Below are 24,742 nucleotides of genomic sequence, written 5' to 3'. Positions count from 1 at the left end.
ATGCTTTCAGCACCTTGTTGAATCAATGCCACGTAGAATTAAGGCAGTTCTGAAGACGAAAGGGGGTCAAACACAGTATTAGTATATGAGCTCGTGTTATGGAAATCATTATGAACAGCAGCTACGCTAATTATTTTCCCTTTTTGCTTTTCTGCTGTTATCTCGGGACGCGAGTCCCGAGGAAAATGGCGTTCGTCAGCTCCAGTTTGTATCCAGCCTCTCACGGAGACTTCAGACGCCCCAATCAAAAAGCTTGTGAAGAGACGACTCAACGCCGGCGATATGGGCCCTCTATGGTGGACCTGCGCCTGTACCCATCCCAACGCATCCTGAAGTGCCAGCCCCATCAGCCCTGTGAAGGCCTCATCGACACGACAACCATCGGCACTGATCCTCAACAGCTCGTCTCCATACCAGCGTGATTACTTCGACTTCCAAAAATATGGAAATGGATTACGGTAATACTCTAAATGTCCCGATCCAATCTAACTTGTAATGCTGCCCGAATCATACACTGTTCCTTCGTTGGCCAGAGGAGAACTGGCCCTCCGACTAAGTCTGGTTTCTCCCAAGGTTTTTTTCTCCATTCTGTCACCTGATGGAGTTTTGGTTCCTTGCCACTGTTGCCTTGGCTTTTGGCTTGCTTAGTTGGGGACATTTAAAAAGCGCTATATAAATAAAGGTGACTTGACTATGGTGTTCCTAATAATCCTTTAGGTGAGTGTATCTGACCGTTCAAGTGCAATAAGACGTGAAAGAGGACTGAATTCACGATCAGAGAAGGCTTTCTGTGCGCACGCTTCATGTGTGTGTCAGTCAGCGCGAGCACCAACCGCTTTGAGTTCTTTTTCACAGCTTATTGCGCTTAAAAACTCTAACAACTCAACATCAAGCACGTCCCACTCTTTATTTTCTCATTCATGCAGGTTTCATCACTCTTACGCATGACATACATTTAAATAGTACTGTGCTACGCGAATATATTTATACATATATGTATAACAATATTAAATATATAAATACAATTTTTATATAAAAAATTTTTGGGATTATTTTTATAAATTCTTCTCCAGAGATTTTTCCAGATTGAACTGGTTTTTCTCTTTTTTGGGGCCATGTTGTCCATTTTAGAATTTCATTTTGTGGATGAAATAAAATATTTGGATATTTAATCAAGAATAAAAACCCATTTACATTTACTCACATTTATTTATTTTTTAAAAATTAAAAGTGCATGATCAGTCTGAAATCCCATGGTCAATAATCTCATGAAGCTCAGTAAACGTGCTTAGTGGTCTTGCGTTTGAATATCTGTACAAATAAATCCACGGATTCATCTCGGGAATACTTTCTAAAAAAAGGAATAACACTTTAAAACTGCATTTATGTAAAAAAAACTAAAGACTACGTACATACATCTTTTCGTTCATTAAGAGCCATCTATCGGAAAATCATTTTGTTGCCATGGAACAACAAATTTACTTGAAAAATGAAAATAACACTGTAGCACAAAACTGTATAACAGACATTTCACATTTTATGATGCATGGCCGATTGTACACAGCAGCAGATAAATATGCCTAAAAAGCAAAGCAAAGTTTGAAGCCTGAGATGATAAATATTACACTCGTGTGGACTCTACAATACAGCTTCCCAGGATGCATTGTGTCAAAACAGTAAAAAAAAAAAAAAAAAAGGTTCGTAAAAACAAATGTTCTTCATACAACGTGTAGGTAAATACTGCGCATTTTCCGAGCTTTATCCCGTTAGCTCCACCGGCAGCTCTCGGCTACACAGCGCCTCCCACTGGCGAGCCAGGAGCGATATCAACCGCTCTCTGCTGTCCGCCCCCGGTACGAAAATACACCACTGCACCTCGCCCTCGGCTCCTCCGACCCCCTGCGTCCGGTCGCCCTTCCCGTCGGCGTCCGCAAAATGGTCCATGGTAAGGTGACACAAAAGATCCGGCCCGGGAATGTCGTCGAAAACCAGCGTGAGGGCTTGCGGGTAAGTCTGGTAGCCCATTAGCACGCGGTCCAGGTCGCGGATCCGCCGGGCGTCCGTGAGGCGGTACTTGTCTCTTTGCGGCGGCTCTTTCGCGAATTCGGGTAGCGGGTAACTGATGTGGTCTTCGTCCAGGAGGAAGACGTCCGTGCTGGTGAGTATAAGAGTCTTGGGTTGTAGGACAGTCTGTTTCTGGCTGATTTGGCCTGGAATGACGTGGACCTGGAACACCAGTACGTACAAAAGGATGTTGAAGGAGTGAGACTGCGCCTGCTGGGTCTTTCTCTCCGCCACGATGAAGGTGAGGTCTCCGATTTCTTCCTCATTTGGGTATACGAACTTCACCTTGCTGGAGTGGACCAGCTCGTAGTTCTTCATTTTACCTGATTTATGAGGGAATAAAATATCATTGGTAAACATCCGGTCAAAAGGATGAGCAATATATTGGAATTTCGCGATACATTCTAGTCATCTAAGCAGTCAAACCTGTGCTTTTGTTTCCAAACTGCGAGTAGAAATCCAGCTCAGAAGGTTCAGGAGAGGGAACTTTCTCCAGCAGGGACAAAACCATCATCAGCTGCTGCAGGAAGCGATGCGTGCCGTAACCGTCACGGGTCAGACAGGAAATGATGTGATCAGCCGAGGGCCCTTTGAAGAAGGAAAGATTAAACTCTTTAAACTTAAAGTCCCTGTAAAGTCAAAATTAAGTATGTGTTCTGAGTTTGTCACACCACAGAAAAATGTGTTATTAGCCACCCAGCCAAATTTGAATGATAAAAAAAGCCGGCAAGTACATAAAATAAGCTATCAAAATCTTGAAAAAATGAGCATTCTTCTCTGCTCTCAAACCGCTGACTGCGCTGAAACCACGCCCACTCGCGGGAAAGCTGACGACAGTGATATTAGGTGATACTGCTTTCGGGACGGGGAGATAAAGGCCGAGGCGGGAGATAGTCGGTTCGGCCCCATTCACCAGTAACAGCGGATTATCAGTGAATCCCAGTTGTCTCAGACGAAAGTTTATAAAACTATCCCGTGTAAAATGATCACTACAGAGGCGGGTGTTGGCGGTGATCCTCAGCTCTACATCAAGGTTGGCTCTTCACAAAATTAATCCACTTCTTCTTGATGTGATCGTTTTTAGGAAATTTAAATAAAGACACCGATCTGTTTTGTAAGTGATCGCATCCAGGTAGTAGCCTACGCATTTCCGTGACGAAGGCATAGCTAGCTAGCAAACTGCAGGCTGTAGTAACTAATAGTGCTGACAGTAACTCGCGATTGAGCGCCAAACTGATGCGAATGTGCTCTATAGTTAGGGGAGGGGCCAGCGTCAGTGGCCTCAGTGCGTCATCAAGTAGGGGCGTGTCCAGGAGCTCAGGGGCTCCAGTGCGTCATCGAGCCCCGTTTTAGCCCCGCCCAAAAAATCCGGAAAATAGCAATGGTGAAAAACTGTTTAACGGTCTAAACTCCACAATTCAGTACTTCACAGTTCACAGTCTTTGTAATATGTTTTAGCAATACATTTCTAACATTTATAATGTGTTTAGAATTTTTTTTTAGAATTGCCTTTACAGGGACTTTAACTGTTTTTTTCTCTTAGTTTCATCACACAGTTAATGGAGATGCTCAATATATCAAATAAATAGTGTTGCTTGCAAAACTGTTGTACACACGTTTTTAATTGTAAAACACACACATAATGGCACTTGCACCTGTCTGCCGTATTAAAAAAACTGCATAAAAAGCAAAGATTACATAGAATGTGAGCTGCTTGCCAAAGGCATTTTCCCTAGAGATAAACAGCAATGTGAAATGCTATATTAGCAGTTCCTTGTTGCACAAATGAACCAAATGGACCAAATGTGACTTGTGAAAACACAGCATGCACTTATATTTATTGGCACTCCTTTTGATAAAGCTGATCATTACAATTGGTGTCGGCTTGATAAATATGTCATCTAATCACGTGCATTTGGACAGAAAATTGTAAGAGTAGTGATCTTGGTCACAACAAACTCACCGACGACTCGGAAGTACTGATCAAACAAGCCCACGTTGACGCTCTGCAGGTCCTTCAGTTTGAGGGTGAAGCAGAAGGAGATGAGGAAATCTGTGTCCTTATGCTCGGATGCTTGCCAGGTCCACATCACTGCAAGATCATTGTAATGAATCAATTTTAATCTTCTAGACTAGACTGATTACTAGAACAGAATACAAAAATATATATGTGAAAAGATAATGCAATATAATAATAAAAAATTAAAATCACAGAATGTATCTGAAGATTAACTGATTAGAATAAAATCACAGAATATCTAAAAAACGGAATACATTAGAATTGAATAGAATTAAATAGCAGAGAATATATCTGAAGAACAGAATATAATAGAACTGAATAAAATTAAATAGTACATAATTTCTGAAGAACAGAATACAACAGAACTAAATAGAATATCATAGCAGAATACATCTAAAGAACAGAATACAGTAGAACTATTTAGAATAAAAAAAGCACAGAATATCTAGAGAACAGAATAAAATAAAACTGAAAAGAATATAATAGCAGAGAATATACTGGAGAGCAGAATATAGTAGAACCGAATAGAATTAAATAGCAGAGAATATATCGGAAGAACAGAAAACAACAGAACTGAATAGAATAAAATAACAGAATACCTGAAGAACAGAATACAATAGAACTGAATAGAATAAAATAGCCAAGCATATACCCTGAAGAACAGAATACAGTAGAACTATTTAGAATAAAAAAGCACAGAATATCTAGAGAACAGAATAAAATAAAACTGAAAAGAATATAATAGCAGAGAATATACTGAAGAACAGAATACAGTAGAACTGAATAGAATTAAATAGTAGAGAATATATCTGAAGAACAGACTACAACAGAACTGAATAGAATTAAATAACAGAATACCTGAAGAACAGAATACAGTAGAACTGAATAGAATTAAATAGTAGAGAATATATCTGAAGAACAGACTACAACAGAACTGAATAGAATTAAATAGCAGAGAATATATCTGAAGAACAGACTACAACAGAACTGAATAGAATAAAATAACAGAATACCTGAAGAACAGAATACAATAGAACTGAGTAGAATAAAATAGCCAAGAATATACCCTGAAGAACAGAATACAACAGAACTGAATAGAATAAAATAACAGAATACCTGAAGAACAGAATACAATAGAACCGAGTAGAATAAAATAGCCAAGAATATACCCTGAAGAACAGAATACAACAGAACTGAACAGAATAGCACAGAAAAAAGGCATTACATTAAAACAATATATCAGAACAACTATATGAAAACAGATTGGAATGAAAAGAACGAAGTAGCACAGAATAGAATGTATCTGAAGAACAGAATACATTAGAATGAAATGCATTTGCACAACAGAAAAAAACTGAATTAAATAGAATAAAACAATAGAAAAGAACAATAGAACTGAATAAATCAGAAGAACAGAACATAATCAAACAGATTTGATCAGATGAACAATAGAACTGAATATACTTGAAGATCCGATTGTAATAGATCTGTCATTGTAAATGTAAAGTAAGGTTTTGCTCACTTGATTGGTTGGTGAGCGAGGACGCCGTGTCGTCCAGGATGAAGTAGATGGCTTTGGTGGATAGCAGGACACAGGCTGTTGTCTCCACATCAGGAGATCTGTAGAAGAGCACCGACGTCCACAAGATGTGTTTCAGCTCCTCATTCTCCACCTGCATACCATCAGCAAGATAAACACCCTCAGTTTTCCGTCTCTTTGTCATATAATACAGCAGTTTATTTAGTGGCGTTTGCTTAGACAAGCGTAACAATTGCTCAAACTTATGGTCTGGGTTCTGTGTCTTCCATTCAGTTTGTGCAAACGAACATGAATGAGAACCATGCTAGTTTTCATTTGATTTTGAAAAAACAGGGCATAGGGCATAAATAATTCATGAGGGTAGCTAATCATGTCACCAAGTTCAAATGTTAGGTGCTAGAATATCCTGTAAAAACAGTGCACTGATTGCACAGGACATTTGAGAATGAGTGGAAAATAGTTCAGATAGTAGCCTTTTGAAAACAAGGCAGCTGGCCAAATGTAACAGAGTCAAAGTAAATAAACAAATTCACGGGAGCCAAAAGCGCACACAGGAAAAGAGGGGTTGAAAGGGAGTACAAAATGAGGAATACACGGTGTGAGGACAACAATAAAACCCAAGGGATTGCGAAGGAAACTTCCATAGGGAAAATTCTACGACATAACCATCCAGGAAATTTCCTCATATTAGATCTGAATGTGTGAAATGAGCGAATGACTTGCCTCAGCAATATTGTCGTGGAAGAAGTGAACAAGCTGGTCTCCCTTGAGAGATGAGATGAGGAGTAATGAAGAGGAGACTGAGAGGTGCGAAGGACATAGGTTGTCCTCCATCAGCTGCTGAATGAGAGATTTGGCTGGATACAGCAGAGACAGGGTCAGCTGGGGCCTTGGAACTTCCTGAGGGACGCTGTGAAAAAAGCAGTGCAGTATATCTACTGTGAAAACAGCTAAGAAGAACCATTAAAGTTTGACTAATTAACAAATGCTGCCTTAGGGAAAGTGAGTAGTCATTTAGCAGATGTGTTTTATCACCTCTTCTGCATTTCTGTTATCCATTAAAAAGCATTTCGTCTGTAAAATTAGGATTAGGGATATGATTGAGCTGGGATAACTTTTCTAGTCCAAAGAACATTTGGTTACGAGTTACATAATTGTTACTTGCACTTCTGGCATCCTTGCAATTTAGGCTTGGTCATGACATAAGTTGAAAGTTGCACATATAAGGTTAGAAAACAAGTTTATCACACTAACCCCTATGGCTATGATTTCAAAACATTATGAATAATTCTATTTCCCAACCCATTTCACCTGTGAAGTTAGGATTAAGGTTTAGAGATAGTAAAGGTTAGAGTTATTGTCCTTTCTTTTCTAGAAACTTCTTTTTAAGAGTTACCAACATAATTCTTATGTTAACAGCTATAGATATAATACACAAATGAGCAATCGCACAAATAAATACAACTGAACAAAGATCCGATTTAAATAAATAGTGTTTTAAGATTTTCAAAAAGACGCGGAAGAGAACTCAGTTCAGTATCACCCACTATATAGTATGAGAAGCGGGTTTTTTTGTGCGCAGCACAGAAAACAGTGCACAAGTCTTCTTGCGCTTGATTGGTTTAAAGTCATATTAAATGCACACAAAGGAATCGATAAGAGGAATCGCATTTTTAATTTTATAGCAAGTACCTGATTCCTGACCTTAAGTAACAGATTCCAGAATTGGAATCGATTATTGATTCCCAACCCTAGTAATATTCTTGCTGAAAGTGTCTTGCCAAAAGGCACAAATGTTAAAAAAACCTTTGCAGAGTTTGAGCCTACAACCTTTCAGTTACATTCCAGGCTACAGCTTAGGTCTGGGGCTAAAATTAAATCCATGCTAACATAGCTTTAGAAATACTAGTAACAAATGAGCTCCTTTACCTGCTGGTAGGTATTCTTTTGGTGGTTGTAGCCGGAGCAGGATAACTGTGCACTCTAAAGTGTCCTTTCTTGGTGGGCTGCAGGGCGATGGTCTTAATTTCACGCAGATTGGATCGAAGCCGTATGAACTCTCTCAGGAAGGTGAACTTGTCTTGTGGAAGGGCAAAAACAATAGTCAGACGCTCGTGACCCGCCATCAGTTCTACAACATGGTTATCATAGAAACGGCGAGAGTTTGAGACGGCCCTACACGAACAACAGCTCTGCTTTGGGTCAAGTAGCGTGAACGAGAGCGGGATACGGGTTACTTTGGAGCAGCTCCGCATCACACTCGCTTCCGAAGAGTCCCGGGACGACAGAGCGACAAAGTCTACCTTGAGAATGCAGAGGTGCCGAGAAGTAAGGAAGAGGATCATGGGATTGGAGGTTTGGTCCTGATCACTTTCAAACAGGCTGATTTGGGATAAAACGTCTGAGGGTACTGAGTTCTTTGGAAATTGTGGGTTGTTTGTGACATTTTTGTCGGAGGTAGATGGGTCTAGATTAAGGAAATGGATCAAGTGTCCACCTTTTACGCTGTCATCGCTTTCCTCAAAGTCCCAAGAGTTCAGAAACTGTCGGATGAACACCTGAGAGTTAGAGGAGTTCAAACATTTTTCTTTAGTTTGGTCCACATGAGGACTAATGCAAGAATGCATCTCCTTCAGACTTTGGGCATCTGAGAAAAAGAACAATCTCGTATTGCTTGACTTCACCTTCAAAGAGACACAAACCTCTGGAATATCAAACTGAAAGGTCTCAATGTTCGTGTACGGCACAACCAAGTCTATCTCAAGGTTCTCCGCTAGTTCCTCCAAGTTCCTCGCAGGTTCTTCTGACCGTGTGTGGAAAACCACAAGCGAGTTGTCCGTTGCCACCAAACAACATGGCCACCGACTCAAACCTTCTCCAACACTGATGCAAAGAGACCAAGCCACCATTTTTACATGATCATCTGCAGAGTCTCTGTTCACATCATCTGATCCCTTTTCCTGAACAGTAGATGAGGAGGAACCACCCATGATCTTGTTGGTATCATCTAGAGTCATCTCAAAGTACCCATCCCCAGAGTGAGGGCTGCCTTGGTCCGTGCCCTCCAAAGAAGTGGTTTTGCAAGGTATCGGGGTTGATTCTATTCTATTGGCCTGGCTGATGTGAGCAGAAAGTTGGTTGGTAAACTCCTGGTTGGTGGTAGTGTAGGACAGTAAAGTAGGAGGCACAAAGAGATTCAAAAGACTTGTGGTCCAAGGTTTCCACTCCTCTTCACAACAACAGGTGCTAAAGAGAAATTAAACAACTTGTTTTAGTTTTGGTTTAGTTTAGTTTTGAAATCTTCAATGTACAACCATAACCACTCGACCTTTAAGGATTTCAAAGCAGATCCTGGAACAACATTCCAATCAACCAATCAGATTTGAGGGATAAGTTTACAGTTCAAGGTAAATTTAGGCTTACAACCAGGGTTAGGTGCTTCTATATGCGTGTTATTCACCTATCATTTCCCTCTGTTTTTAGGGTTAACTTATGGGTATGGTTAGGACAAAATTTTCTGACAGGAATGTTGTTCCAGTATCAACAAAATATGACCCAGGAACGCGTCTAACTCTGCAAAATCTGGACCACGTAACAACCTGTACTTTACTTTTCGGGACATCCATATGCAGATATATCAGGTTACACTTTTACTCCTACACACAATCAAAAGTAATAAGCCCAGAAACACACTCTAAGCAAGAGCACAAACAAAACACAAAAGTTTGGTAAAAGCATCGCCACCACTCAGTCTTTGTTGTACATAACATGTAACAGACCTTAGAAGTCCATCAAGGGATAAAGTTGTTCAAATTTATCTTCAAACTTTTGATCTGGAATGACAAAAGGTGACCTAAGCTGTGCCCCAGTTTAAAGGCTGCATGCTTCGAAGGACTCAGACTTCAAAGGCCACGAAGGTCGGACTGAGCTTTGTTAAATGGGACTGTCTAGCCTATGGAGGACTGTTGTTGGCGTCTAGCAACTGGGACAGCTGTCGTTGATGAGTGACTAAAAAAAAAAAAAAAGTCTAGTAGTACAAACATTAAAGTTATATTAAACTGTCTGAAAAGAAAACAGGGCTCAAAAAACTGTCTAAATATTTTCAACATGGTCCATTTCTGTTTATAATAGAGTATAAACTATACATAATCGTATCTTAGTAAGATAAGTCAACATTTGACCCGCTATAATGTTTTTATTTTTATTTTTACATTTGTGTTATTAGATATTTGAGTAAGTTGAAACCCAATACACACGTTTAAAAGTGTAATTCGACAATTTCTCAACAACAACAAAAAAAATCCTGTTGTCACCGGCTCGTAATGAATTCTGGGGTAGGCAAGGCTGTGAAGGATCCATCTGATATATCCTTAATTTCACAGGAAACAAAGGACGCATTCGGAGGCTGCATTTCAAGGAGCCTTCGAATTGGGACAGCCTTTGGCGCGCCGTGGTGATGCAAGCGGCCTTCCGAAGGATGCAGCCTCTGAATAGAGAGCCTAAGTCCCTCCCCTTCTGGTTGACCACCATGGGACCTTATTTCGGAAATATATTGTATGGTAGTCAATGGCGAGAGACAACAAATATTTTGATCTCGTTAGAATTGTTCCCTGAATTACACATATGATGTTTGTCAATTTAAAAGATACATTTTAAAGTCAAGAAAGTCGCAGTTTGATGTAAAACTGTTGCGGTATAAAACTGAGAAAATACGTAATTACAAAGACTATAAACCCAAAAGGCACACATTTTCTCTCAATGAATGAAGCTAACTTTACTGAAGCTAACGTCTGTCATTTTTTCTATAGTCTTGCGTTATAATCGTAACGTTACGCCGTCATGCCTGAGTGTTTTGTACCAGACTGCACACATACGAGCAACGCATCTTGCTCGTTGTTTCACTTCCCGGGAGATGTAGTTCATTGAGCGATTATCGCATAAAACTAAATGTTACTCTTCTGTTTCATGACAAACTGCGACTTTCTTGACTTTCATAATTATCTTTTAAATTGACAAACATCATATGTGTAATTCAGGGCACAGTTCAGACGGAATAAAAAGATAAGTTGTCTCTCGCCATTGACTACCATACATATTTTTTCCGAAATAACGTCCCATGAGCTGGAAGCGGAGGGGAGGGATTTAGGCTCTCTATTGGGACGCAGCCAAGCGTGCCGCACAAGCCCTCAAAAGTGAAGCCAAAACGTCTCGATCGCCCCCCAGAGGCCGGTCCTAGTATAGGTTATAAACCCCGCCTCCCCGTGTTATTCAACGGGACGCGAGACCAACTAAACAATTAAATTACACTTCACATATCTTTTTTCTAAAGATAGTTTCTGTCATTTACTGTAGTTTCTATCACGTTGATGTAATTTCAAGTGTTTGTTTTTAAAATAAGTTTGTTTTTAGATAGTTATTTGATGCTATAAAAACGGTGCTGTGACATCATGATTGACAGCTGTGATTGACAGGTTCTCTGTGTGAAGTAGTCACTGAAGCACCAACGGACTTTTTTTTCATAATGTGGTTAGTAGTTGTATTTACCTTATTTTAAGGAGGTACTGCAATCAGCAGACATCATTGGAGAGGAACAGAGCAGACAAAGGCCACTTAAGAAAAGTGCAGGGCGTGTGCTTGCGATTGATTCAGCGAGAGTGAGGGCGGGGCCTTGATTTTGCGGCTTTACTTCCTGCTCACTACTGCGCATGACTGGTCCCGAAAACGCTACTGCGCAAACTCAAATTCCAATATGTCAGCGCCATATCGGGACACTGGCGGCTTCAGTTCTCTCCAATGGAAAAGAGCGAAGGGGCGTCGTCCATCTTTTTTTACAGTCTATGGACGCAGCACCAAAAGGAAAAAAATGGACTGTAGCCTCTTGATATAGCGCCCCTTGTGGCAACAATGAGAATGCAACAACTACTTGCATTGCATTATGAACTGAACTCTGAAACATTTCGGGACGCAATTAAGCTTGAAAACTACCTTGCGTTTGCGTAGAGTATGTTTCAGGCATAGCAGAAACAAAACAGAAGTTTATAAGAACTGACCTGCTCTCAAAGGTGACTTCCGAAGAAAAACTGGAATCAACTTGAGTTTTCACCTGCAAAAAAGGACTTGTTTTTGCTGGCACTACAATATTAATTAATTAATTGAGCTATAACACAAACCCACCTGCGGGATGACCTCACAGGCTGAGCTGTAAACATCATAGCATCTCTGGGTAAGTGTAGAATCCACAGGAGTTAATATCTCTTTGGTAATAAAAGCTTTTTCTATACAAGTAGTTATATCTGAAAGGGAGATGGAAAACAAAAAGTTATTCTTCAGTCACGTAAGTTTTATTCACACAGCAAACAAATTCGATATGGTATTGGTGATGATGAAAATGGATAGTGATGATTTGATTTGTTTGTTCAGTCAATATATGGTGTATCATCATTGGTTGATACGGTAATGATGCAAGTGTCAGGATGATGCCATGAGACTTTCACATACAACATATGACAGCAGCTGCCCACAGCTTGAAGAAAAAAATCTAATGATTTGGAGTCAGATACCAAATACCAAAATCAAACAAAATATTAAGTAAAAAAATTTAAATGACACGCATAAAAAAAGACGACTTATTCTAGACTACAATATTATTCCATTAATATATATATATATGTTTAAATCACATTTTATAAGAGTGCATAACACTGAATATTTAGAAGTCGTCGACAGAAACGGAAAGTATCAAAAGCACCCGAGGCTGTTGCTTAGTAACTAACACTCCAGAGACAAATATGGAGATCATATGCTTTATCAATCAGGCCCAATCGGTATTAGAGCAACAACTGCAAATTAACCACCACAAAAATTCAACGTTTAGACTAGTTTGACAATGCAAAGCAAAGAAAATGGATGCCCATTTTACTGATTTAAAGCAAAGTTATGAGAAAAATCTGGGAGGAATGCTGATTAAATTTGATTTATTGCTTTCTGCAGTGCAGAACTTGGCACACCAAATCTCCAAAACATAATTATGACCGGCAGAGCTGCTATAAGTCAGTATGCAGGAGTAACTGAACAGAAATGTAAATTAAATAAGATTTAGATCACTTGTGCAAAGAAAACTGGGCTTTTATTAAAAATAACAATTTAGTAGTTTCAGACTGATCATTTACAATCATTACGTAATGAAGAAACCATGTAAATGGAGATTAATAACAAACAGCTGAAATATTAAAAAGTATAATAATGTTGTAGAAAATTTGTGATGCCAAAACAGAGCAATAATGTCTCATGATGTTCAACGTCAGTTTTACATCATGTCATGCAATCAGAGGGACGTTTTTTTTAGTTTTAAAGGTTAAGTGTGTCATTTTTTAATGTCAACACTATCTCCAATACTATCTTTATATGCAGTCAAAACGAGTTTGGGCTGAGACTACTTGTTATTCCAACCAATGACAAATGGGAGTGTTTGAGAAAACAGTTTGAAATGACACACTTCACTTTTAACTCTATGTTTGTGTTTCCCCCCCTCGTCCCAGCAGCGCGATACATACATGATTACCTTGACTGGAGCAGGTGGAACGGGACAGAGAGGGGGAGGAAGAGGAGGGTGGCGCGACGAGAGAGGACGAGGAGGACTGCGGCCCGCCGGCGGCCTGCCCCGGGACGTCACTCACCTGACAACAATAACATCAGGCTTCTCTTTAGCGAAAAGCACAACCAAGACCAATGGAGGTCAATGTAAAGGGTGCGAGGAATCATAAACGTCTCAACGTTTTACAACATGTCCAAACCAGAACGACAAGCGATATATCGCATTCATGTTAATCTGAGTTTATGAGCAGCTCCACCCACACAGAAATCTCACTGGTCCAAATCCTGCTCCATATCAAACATCAAATATCTTCTGATTGAATGTGAATTTAACGCGACATTTCGCTTTCAATGTGAACAAAAACTTTGCTGCAAACATCATGCCTGGTTAGGACACTTTGTTAGCATGAAAGATTCAGCACACAGAAACATACACTGAGTTCATGTTATTTCGGCAATACCGTAATTTTGAAAAAAAAAAAAAATCGGTTTAATTTGATAAAAGCTCTTGATTTTTTGTGACGACATATAAAAACAACCAATACTTTTTCAACAGAAAAAGATAGTCAGAGGGTACACATTTTACAAGCTATTTTATTATAGACAAATTTCCCTGATGTACTTTCTACGTTCTTAAATTTAAACAAAACAATATTTAATTTATTACAATTATTTAAAATTATATTTAAATTGTTTCAACTATAATTACACTATTTTAAACAAATAAAATAAATCCTGAGACACAGAACTGCCAATTCTTTACAAACTGAACAGCTCTAATGTCATTTTAATGTCATTAAAATTAAGGTAATTCCGAGACATGAGCGCAACATAATATTACAATTGCATATGCAAATAGATGCATTGACAATAACCACATTTATTTCAAGTCTTTATAATATAGCTGGACTGCAGTCAAGTCTAGTGAAGATGATATCCAGTCACTATCAGAGTCTGGCCAGGCGGAGGCGCCACAACTCGTGTCTTTCTCTTCACTGGATAATTTGTGTTATGCAATAGACGCTAACACAAAAATGCATCAATGCGAGCATATAAAGCCAGACACTGTGACTGAATCATCTTTTTCTTGAATTCTCATGACTGGATATCAAGGTTTAGCCCGATTCACACCTAAAAAGATTGTTTGAGAATAATAATGTGTCACACTCAGTTGAAAGATAGCCATCAGCACGCGCCTTAAACAATAATTACATCAGAAAACCCTTAATCTGACAGATGAGACAGTGGTTTGCATAAGAGCCTATTACATAACCGTTTTATTTAGGAAAGCTTTTAGTTTTCCTTTTACACCATCTTTCTAATGTTTTTTTATGTTTTTTAAAATGTTCCTACTGAACAACATCAAAACCATCTAGTAATAATAAAGGCAGTAATAATAGTTTTATAATTATAATGAGGATAATAACAATAACATTATTAAAAAGTACAAAAAATTAATTTTCCTAGTAAACAAAACTAAAGCAAAACAGTCGAATAATAAATATCAAAATAATAATAAGGTAAATTAGTAATAAATGATAGTGTTATAATTATCATTCTTATAATGAAAAAAGTACTAAAAGGGATATTACTACTAAACAAAATCAAAACAGTCTAATAAATGTTAAAATAATAATAATAATAATAATAATAATGTTAAATAATAATAAATTATAATGTAATATAATAAAATTAATAATAAATTATTATTATCATCATTATTATTATTATCAAATAGTATTAAAATTAATTTTACAATTAAACAAAAGCAAAACAGTCTAATAATAAATGTTAATAATAATAATAATGTTAAATAAATATAAATGTTATAATAATGATAATAATTAATAGTAATTATTATTATTATGATCATGAAATAGTACTTTTCCTACTAAACAAAAGCAAAACATTTAAATAATAATTAACATTAAAAGTAAATATTTATATTTGCATACAAAACAAGTATAAAATACCTTTTTGTCATTGTTTGCCATTCGGTCTTTGGCCACTTTGGCTTTCTGAATGGCTTTCAGCACCTCCACGGTGTCGAGCTCTTTCTCTGTGGTGGTCGTACCGTCCAAACACACCTGCGTGACAAACGTGGATTACATTTTTCTCTCCTTTAAAAACAAATTCAGAAAAACGTCCTGAAAACCACCTCATTTATGTAATATGACACTCTTCCTTCAAAGCGGATGAGAAGCTCCATACCTCAGAGGCCCTGTCGCAGAACTGGGCCAGAACTTTAGTCCTGTAATCTGGGATGATGCACATGGGGTTTTCAGCCAGAGTCAGTTTCTCCAGACAGGGAAGAGTGCTGATGTGTTTAATTTCATCCAGCTACGCAAAACAGAAGAAAGAGAGAATTATATCGAGCAAATTATTGCGTCAACACAATTACATTTTGCAATAGTCAGTGCGAATAATAAACTACCTGAGCTAATTTGTTCCTGCTTAAGTCCAAGTTAACCAAGGAGTAAAGTTTACTGAGACCGGAGAGCGTCTCCAGCTGATTCCCAGACAGATTCAAAGTCTTGACATTCCCGAGTTTAGTGTGAACGCACTCCAGGACGGTGAGTTTGTTGAAGGACAGATCCAGGTGAACCAGGTTGTACAAATGCTGCATTGAAAAATGTAGAAATAAGCACATTGGCTTATTCAAACCAAAACTATCTTTGCATATTAAGACATTATTTTGAGACAACACACCTGGAGGTTTTCCACGAGAGACAACTCATTATGGCTGAGGTCAAGAAATTCCACTTCAGGAATCAGTTTCTATGAAAAAAAAAAAGACCAGAAAAAGCACAACTTTTTATAATCAACATGGAAATAACTGGTATTTATTTCATATACGGTAAGCTAACTCACCACCGAATTATCGATGCAGCGTATGAAGTTTCGGCTCATGTCCAGAGTGGTGAGCATCTTCCACGTGGGAATGATCGCAGTCACGGGACAGTCCGTATCCACACCCTCAGGTTCCCACTGTGCAAATTCAGACGCTTCGGGAACTAAGATTTCCTGTCGAACGAGGAGTGAATAATGTCACACACTGTGACTATACAAATCACATCATATAAATAGGAAAATGTTGGGATTATTTTGTCACTTATTGGGAGCCGCATGCTAGCTGGAGCCATTTACTTCCAGTCTTTGTGCTAAGCTAGGCTAGGCTAGCGGTGGGTGCGTCAGACAGAGTTACAGCACGCACGGAGATGAAAAGGGTATGGACTTATCTAACTCTGGGGGATACGGTGAATAAGCTAAAATCCCAAAAAGTCGAGTGTTCCTTTAAGACATTTTTTGGTCTTTTACAAAAGCAAAACAATTAAAGCAAAAACTAAAAACGTCGCAAACACCCAAAAGGGGTGGGCGATATGACCAAATTCTTTTTCATGATATGAGAAATTTTATTCGATGATAACTAGGGGTGTAACGATACCCTTATGTCATGATTCGATCCATATCACGATACTGAACTCCCGATACGATATTATTGCGATACTCCAAGACATATGATAAAAGGTTAACAATTTGTTTTACTGTTGATTCAAATAATAAATTTGATATTACATTGTGGGTGTAAATGAAAAGGCTTGGACTTGGCGCTGGAAAGTGGAAACCCAATGCATGGGACAATAGTGACACCAGAATAAAAATATTCATGATTCTGAAGCTGAAAACAGAATTATTTTAGATGAATATGCTTGCTTGTCACTGACTAGATATATTTAAAATGACGTAGGCCACTTTTTACTGGTAACATAAGACATTTGGCATTATCAGGACCCACAAATATTCCCCCCTTGCATTATTATACATTAAATTCAACATTATATAGTAGTTTAATGTAGTACTGACATTAAAACTCTGAAAACTTAAAAAATACAAAGTAATTTTTATTTTGGGTGAATTATACACAATACATATTGTCACTATCCACGAAACATATTGTTGTATTTTTGTATATATATTGTGACACCCCTGGCCCTAATGATAACAATATTAATAATTTCTGTTATTAAAGGAGCTGTATGTAAGATTGTGGCCAAAACTAGAACTGCAATCACTGTCAAATTACTGTAGAGTGGTGTATCCCCTCCCCCTCCTCCCCCTCCCCCTCCTCCCCCTCCCCCTCCTCCCCCTCCCCCTCCCCCTCCCCCTCCTCCCTGACTCGAGGTTGCCAGATCGGCTGCAGGATCCAGCAGGAACGTGACAAGCTGCAGCTGTGGTAACTAGAGCAGAGCTGGCAACCCGGATGCCGCAACACTACTGACTTCGTGATTGGTAGATAGGAGGGTGGAGCATCAGACCAAAACACAACATGACAACATCAACATCAGTTGAGGGCTGCAACTGCACTTTTTAAATGACAATATCCTGGCCAGACTACTGTTGTCAGTGATATAAGTATTTGAAATGTACATGATTTCTTAATGTCTAGTGACATATCAGGGCCATTTCATGATTAATTGAAATAAATTTCTTACATACAGCTCCTTTAAATTACAAATTACAAACAATAGGACAAATACAACAAAAAATATGTATAAAACAAATTAAGTTTTTCAGGTACAATAGGTTTATTTAACATGTAGTTAGAATTGCTACAGAAATGTAATAATCAAATGTAAAAATTAAAAATGACAGTCTTCACTGACAAACGCACGGATCCATTATACTGATACACATCCAGTTTACACCCAACTGTTTACTATATTACTCGAGACATAATGTCTCTGTGTCTACATGTATACTACACACAATGGGCATTTTGACATGATTGTGTGTGTTCGACCATTAAAGGGGTCATATAATGGTACATGCACTTTTTCAAGTTGATTGTACTGAAATGTGTGTTGGCAGTGTCTGTACACAACCATCATATAATGATAAAAATCCATCCAGTGTTTTTGTTTTAATCTCCTTATATGTTTTCCCCTGCCTCAAATCAAGCCGTTCGACCGTGTGACGTCACACGGTCGGACGCCCCTCCCGCGATTGTTGATTGACAGCCGGGTTTCAACACAGACCCGCCCTCGCTCGTGAGCCAGCTGTCAATCATAGTCTGCGCGGACCGGCGCGGTCATTGTTGATATGCTGGAGCACTGTCTATGAGCAGAATGGCGTCTAAGCAATTGGTGTTCTGTTCTTGGGTGCAATAATGAACACAGCAGTCATTTTAATGTTCCCAAATCCGAACCGCTGAAGACGCAGTGGCTGAGTTTTGTTTTCGAAGGGAATATTCCCCACGAGCAACGTCAATGCTCTCATGTTTGCGTGAATCATTTCTCATCAGACTGCTTTATAAACGAGGATCAGTATAAAGCTGGTTTTGCTAAGCAGCTGCTCCTGAATAAAGGATCGGTACCAGCTATTCGGGTTCCTGCTGAACCTCTAGAACAACTGAAGTGAGTGTAACGTTTTATTCATCTTTATATTAATATTTATATCTTTGCAAATCGCTTCACGATGAATGAGTCTAAGGTTTACACTTAGGGTACATTACTGCATGTTTTCTATGTACGATGTTCTCAATATAATTCATAATCCCACGTTTATAATGAACAACGCGTTATGGTTATTGTGTTATTGTGTAACAAACGGTGTATGCACAGAACAGAGGGGCGGAGTGAGCGCAGCTCATGATCATTTAAAGGCATATGCACTGAAACGGCGTGCTGAAAACAGAGCTGTTTTTGACCAGGTAAAATAACTGTTTTCTTACAATACTAATGAGAATTTTTAATTAAAGTATATTACAAACTTTTAATTTAGACCCTAAAGAATCATATTAGCTTGTACAAAAATGGCATTATATGACCCCTTTAAAGCACAATAAGAGGTGAAAGAGAACTGAATTCGGACCCTAAAACCCTATTTGAACGGACCCTCAAACCATCCATTTTTGTTACTAGAGAAGCTCTACTGCATTTTGAGATTCAAAAACCCAAGTTAGAATTTAACCCAACAACAGAAGCATCTAAAGTACCGTCATAGTGCCGGCTGAGAGGTGTATGCTGAGCGTGGCCAGCGTCGGCTTGAGGGAAGGTAGACCTTTTATCTGTCCGGCATCGCAATCACTGATCTGAAAATAAAAAAGAAGTGTTAGAAGCATCGTCCATCCCAGACCCTTGATTCATCACATAACGCAAACGTGAGTGTCTTCACCTCGATCTGGAGCAGCGCTTTAAAGATGGAAAGGTCAAACGGAAGGCTCTGCTCCTCGATGTTACTCGTCCCCACCGTTTTTTTCATTCCAGGGACCTGCGTTTGAAGATCTTATGTATAGCTTTTAGTTATTCTTGTAATGTGCAAAAACCAATAAGGCGATTTGATACATTTACACAGTTAGATCATTTAACGGAAGATTTCTTTAACTTTACTTGCTGCTCAAAATGACATGCCCAAGTGTGCCGCACACCTCCTGAATAGTGAAGCCAAATCATTTCAGTAGTATAGGTCATAAGCCCCGCCCTCTCCATGTGATCAAATGGGACACGAGCCAAAGTAAAAAAATCGAATTACACTTCAAATGATTTTTTTTTCTCCAAAATATGGTTTCTGTCATTTTAGGTTCTTATCACACTGGCATATGTTCAAGTGTTTGTTTTTCCAATAAGTTCTAGTTAGTTATTTGATGCTATAAAACTGGGGTGTAATGTCATGATTGACAGCTGTGTTTGCTGTTGAGTGTCGGCGGGACCTTGATGCCGCGGCTCCACTAAATGACATAATCGGCAATGACCATTCCTGGGATATTTTGGCTTCATTTTTCTACAGTGGAAGGAAGCAGAAGTCCATATTTTTTTACAGTCTATGGTCATGCATGATTAGGACACGCTGTTAGTAAAGATTCAGCACACACAAGAAACACGAAGGCCTTTAAATAATATGGCATTCATTAACACTGTAATTATAATTTTTCTATCTAATTTTTTTTTTTAAATGCTCTTTTCCTCACTTTTCCTAGTTGAAAGTGATCAAAATAACCCAAACTGCAGTGGTTCAACAGTTCAAGCAAGGCAGAAAGTTATATTATTATTATTATTTATATTATTTTATTAATTTAAATAATTTGAATCATATACCGGTGTATATATATATATATTAGGGGTGGAACGGTACATGTATTCGTATCGAACCGAAACGGTACGGGCGTCACGGTTCGGTGCACGAATTTGCACGGAGAATACACGGTACAAAAAAAACCTCTTAAATAGCGATAAATTTCGCTTTATTCGCTTTTGGTGTGACTGTGAACGCAGGCTGCGATCAAGACTGTGATCAAGATTGCAGTGCTGGAGTGTGTGTGTGTGCGAGAGAGAGAGAGAGAGAGAGAGAGAGAGAGAGAGAGAGAGAGAGAGAGAGAGAGAGAGAGAGAGAGAGAGAGAGAGAGAGAGAGAGAGAGAGAGAGAGAGAGAGAGAGAGAGAGAGAGAGAGAGAGGCGCGATTAACAGTATGTGTGTGTGTGTGTGTGTGTGTGTGTGTGTGTGTGCGAGAGAGAGAGGCGCGGGCGCGAATCGCGCGATCGAACAGTGTGTGTGTGTGTGCGCGCGTGCGCGTGCGAGAGAGATAATAATCTCTCATGCGCGATCGAACAGTGGAAACATAAAAACATACTCCGTCATTTTTTTTATACAGGACATCATTAAAACTGCAAATTGTTACTTATATTTGTGTACACTCGCAATAAAACACTACATTGTGCTTTTGTCAGACTCTAAACTCTTGTCGAACTGTAACCTACAACTGTTAACAAAAGTTTTGAATGGTAGTATTATTTTATACGGAAATCAACTATTTATAATTCAGATGAGAATAAAGTTAGGGTTAACTAAAATGAAGGAAAACAAATATATTGATCTGAAATAGTAAATTAATTTTAAATTCATTCAGGTACAATTACCAAACATATCTCAAGGTCTTTTCATCTTTTTATTATTGTCAGTGCACTACAAATAAACTGGTTCTATGCCTTTATTAATAAAACTTATTTAAAAAATACAAGGCTTAAGACATTTATAAAAATGCCTTCTGCATTTTTGTTTTGCTATTCACTCCATTGTACCGAAATCATACCGAACCGTGACGTCTGAACCGAGGTATGAACCGAACCGTAACTTCTGTGTACCGTTCCACCCCTAATATATATATATATATATATATATATAAAAAATTAAAATAATAAATCAATGATAATAATTATCTGTATTGGAGATTTAATAACATTTTTAAATAATAATAATAAAAAGTACACTATATATATATATATATATATTACAGTGTTTATGTATAAAATTGAATCAATAATAATAATAATAATAAATGTGTGTATATATAAAATTTATATTACATATTAATGCATAATTATTTATCAAATTACCGATTAAAAAAAATGACTAATATCAGCCGACTTCCAGTAAAGTGACAAACTCCGACCTTGAGGTACTTGAGGCGGCAGGTGAAGTCCATGATGTGCCCGAGGTCGGCCTTGGCATCTCCGTTGGCACAGGTGGGCTTGGCGAGTTTCAGCTGCTGTGTGACGGCGTACAGCTGGAGGGGTCTGAGGAAAAACACCTCGCCTGCTGCCAACAACTGCTCACCTGGGAGAAGAGACAACCACCAGATTTAATAGAGAATACTGGAATGCATACATGATGATAAAACAGCATATTATGTATTATGCAAAGAAGCATGCAAAAAAGAAAAAATAATATTGTTGAACATGTAAATATCTTAAAATGGGATTTTCAGAACTTGCAAAAATATTTCATGAGCAATGAGCATACATTGTCTCTTTTATTTAGCATTTTCATCATCAGCAAAAAATATAATATATGATAATAAGATGATAATTTTTTTATTATTATTTAATTTTATAGGGTTGCAAGACTATAGATGTCGAATGCAAAAGTCTCATTTGGAGCTTTATTACAAAATTACATATTTTCTGCCAAATCCCTTATCAGTCAATAAGCATGTAATAACTGGAAATTGATATAAAGTAACAGACCGTTATGAAAGAGCTCTTCAGCCAGGGCAGCAGCGATCCCATTGATTTCCTGAAAATAAGGACGTTTTTGTCAAAACTGGAAATCTAATGTCACGTCACTGAGCTCAACTCATTTCCTGAAAGATCTTGCCGGAGGAATGCAGAACCACTTCAATTTCCTCCTTACAGCTTGGTTTTTTGCTTCGAAATATTCTAAGAAAATGCCTGGAAACACTGTTATGTGCAAAAATAAGGGTTATTATAGTTAACTAAAAACGTTATCTGAAACTTATTAAATTTAAAAAAAAACTTAAACTTACTTTATTTCTGCTATTTGCCATGGCAACATTTTAAATTTTCATTTAGTTTGATATTCTAAATTGATATACTAAAACAACATAATATACGCAATATAATATAATATAAAAATGAAATAAAAATGATATAAAAGGCTAATAAAAATGACAAAACACCACAAGATTACTTAAACTTCAACTAAAATTAAAACGAAAACAGAAAATAAAACCTTTTTTAAAATTTGAATAACACTATAATATATTATCTGAACACAACAGTATGGAAGCTTGTTTCCGCCACAGAATCAAAATCATTGTGGGATATAAACTGGCAAAAAGTGAGATTATTCTGACTTTTTCTCCTCGCAATTGCGAGTTTATATGGTGCAATTTTGACTTTTTCCAGAACTGCCAGTTTTATCCCGCAATTATGTTGTTTTTTCTTCTCAGAATTGTTATATTTAAACACGCAACTATGGGGGAAAAGGTCAGAATTGAGAGATAAGTTGCAATTAACTTTTTAATAATCTGTTTATATCTCAAAATTCTGAGATATAAACTTGCAACTGCGATAAAAAAAAGTCAGAATTGCGAGATATTTAAAAACTGCCAGTTTATATCCCGCAATTGTGACTTTTTTCTCTCAGAATTGTGAGATATCAACATGCAATCGTGAGGATGGAAAAGCCAAAATTGTGAGATATAAACTTTTTTATTTTTTCATTCCATAAAGCAAAACAAACTTCCATAAACGATGCTAAAATAACACTGGCACAAATCAAACAAAAGTGCCAATTGCACAAATGTAAAGCATTTCTCCACTCCAAAACAACTCAGTCCGGTCATATGCCTCTCCCAGACAAAAGCCGTTCAGAGATCAATATCAATACCACTACTGTCAGCGGGAAAACATCGCTTACGGCCAGATAACAGGCCCTGCTGTTCTGAGAACCATTTATACGGCTGAGACGAGAGAATGCAGAGATTCATCTTTACTGGATGTGAAGGCAACAGAGCAAGGGTTGCATCCAATTGTTTCGGATGGATTACACACAAACTCCAGTTAATATTTAACCGGCATGTGACAGATATGAAGCACAGGAATCTTCTGTTTAGACTCTTGTAATCACATTAACGCAATCTCTCGCTTCTTATCAAACACAAAGCACATAAAAACTTACATATAAGTGAAAGTGCAAGAAGTTAGACAGGACTTTGGGAGTCGCCGCAGGGAATCTGCTGAGGAGTGTTTGGAGATAAACTTCCAGCTCCTTTTGTCGCTTCTCAACGAGGCTTTTGGAGTTTTTGCCGATGATCTTCTTGGGCGGCAGCAGATGTTTATCGATCTTCTTTTCCACAGTGAGCTGAAGTCAACAACATTTAATCAGTTTTATCAGTCACTCCCTGTGAACTATGAACACAATGTTAATATCTGAGGTCTGATCTATGGTTTTAGGAACGTGCCTGCGTAACTCACTTTTTCGTGCAAATCGTGAAAGTCGCTGTAACGATGTTTGACAGTCCAACTGTGATCTCCAACCTTCACCTCTATGATGTAAACCTGAGGGGGTTGAGAAAATACATTTGTATTTGTTTGACATAAAATGAAATTGTTAATACTGCTCATTAATGCGTTTTAAACACAGCAAACCAACCAACGCCTCCCCAGTTTGTCAAAGATTCATATATAACTCATGTTGTGTTTTATGCAAATGAGCATGCAAATCCTTCAAGTGGCCTTTGACACTGTATGAACCGCTATTTTATTAATTATCAACATGCCTATTAACAATTAAACACAGGATTTCTCTAAACATTGATAATGATAAATTATTCCTATAATCATAAAATGACCTCTTATGCAAATCAAGTTTATTATAAAAAACATCCGCTCTTATGCAACACACATTGTTTTCTTAAACGCCCATTGTATTTTATACGTTACACAAATCCCATTTTAATCTAATCTAAACTAAATATACTTATATCCAACAAAACTAACAGCATAATAAATCATTTTCACTTACTGTATTCGCAAATCGTCATCATAAACATGAATATGCACTGAACAGCCGACCCAAATAAAACCCTTCATACTGACCGTGTAATTCTCCACCAGCTCGGATCCCACGATCCGGACGCGTTTCTCCGGGCTCTGATCTGACAGATGCGGCGCGTCCATCTTCACTTCAGCGCGAGTTTAAGCGCGGCGCGATGAAAAATGCAAGCCT

The 24,742-nt window shown here is 38.1% G+C and overlaps 1 protein-coding gene across 3 annotated transcripts; it reads right to left on the bottom strand.

Annotated features, from left to right (window-relative positions):
• Positions 1–1,515: 1,515 nt before the first annotated feature.
• nisch (nischarin) lies at positions 1,516–24,742 on the bottom strand. Of its 3 annotated transcripts, XM_056242426.1 has the most exons (21): positions 24,613–24,734; positions 23,989–24,072; positions 23,693–23,875; positions 22,237–22,285; positions 21,663–21,826; positions 19,392–19,487; positions 19,213–19,308; positions 16,089–16,241; positions 15,927–15,995; positions 15,652–15,837; positions 15,429–15,557; positions 15,191–15,304; positions 13,186–13,300; positions 11,799–11,917; positions 11,675–11,727; positions 7,554–8,870; positions 6,348–6,534; positions 5,607–5,757; positions 4,028–4,156; positions 2,491–2,652; positions 1,516–2,387 (listed from the first exon to the last, which is right to left on the bottom strand). In XM_056242426.1, exons 1-21 carry the CDS (start codon positions 24,691–24,693, stop codon positions 1,759–1,761), a joined length of 4,266 nt encoding a protein of 1,421 aa, XP_056098401.1. In that variant the 5' UTR covers positions 24,694–24,734; the 3' UTR covers positions 1,516–1,758. The 3 variants fall into 3 exon arrangements, with proteins under 3 accessions (XP_056098401.1, XP_056098403.1, XP_056098402.1); XM_056242427.1 differs by lacking the exons at positions 1,516–2,387; positions 2,491–2,652; positions 4,028–4,156; ... (2 more) ...; positions 7,554–8,870; positions 11,675–11,727 and having other exon boundaries at positions 13,178–13,300; positions 24,613–24,742; XM_056242428.1 differs by lacking the exons at positions 1,516–2,387; positions 2,491–2,652; positions 4,028–4,156; ... (3 more) ...; positions 11,675–11,727; positions 13,186–13,300 and having other exon boundaries at positions 11,796–11,917; positions 24,613–24,742.

The sequence above is a fragment of the Rhinichthys klamathensis genome, unplaced genomic scaffold, assembly GCF_029890125.1.
Source record: "Rhinichthys klamathensis goyatoka isolate OS25496 unplaced genomic scaffold, OSU_Roscu_1.1 h1tg000727l_1, whole genome shotgun sequence".
In the NCBI taxonomy this organism is placed as follows: domain Eukaryota; kingdom Metazoa; phylum Chordata; class Actinopteri; order Cypriniformes; family Leuciscidae; genus Rhinichthys; species Rhinichthys klamathensis.
This window is presented reverse-complemented; position numbering and strand designations above follow the sequence as displayed.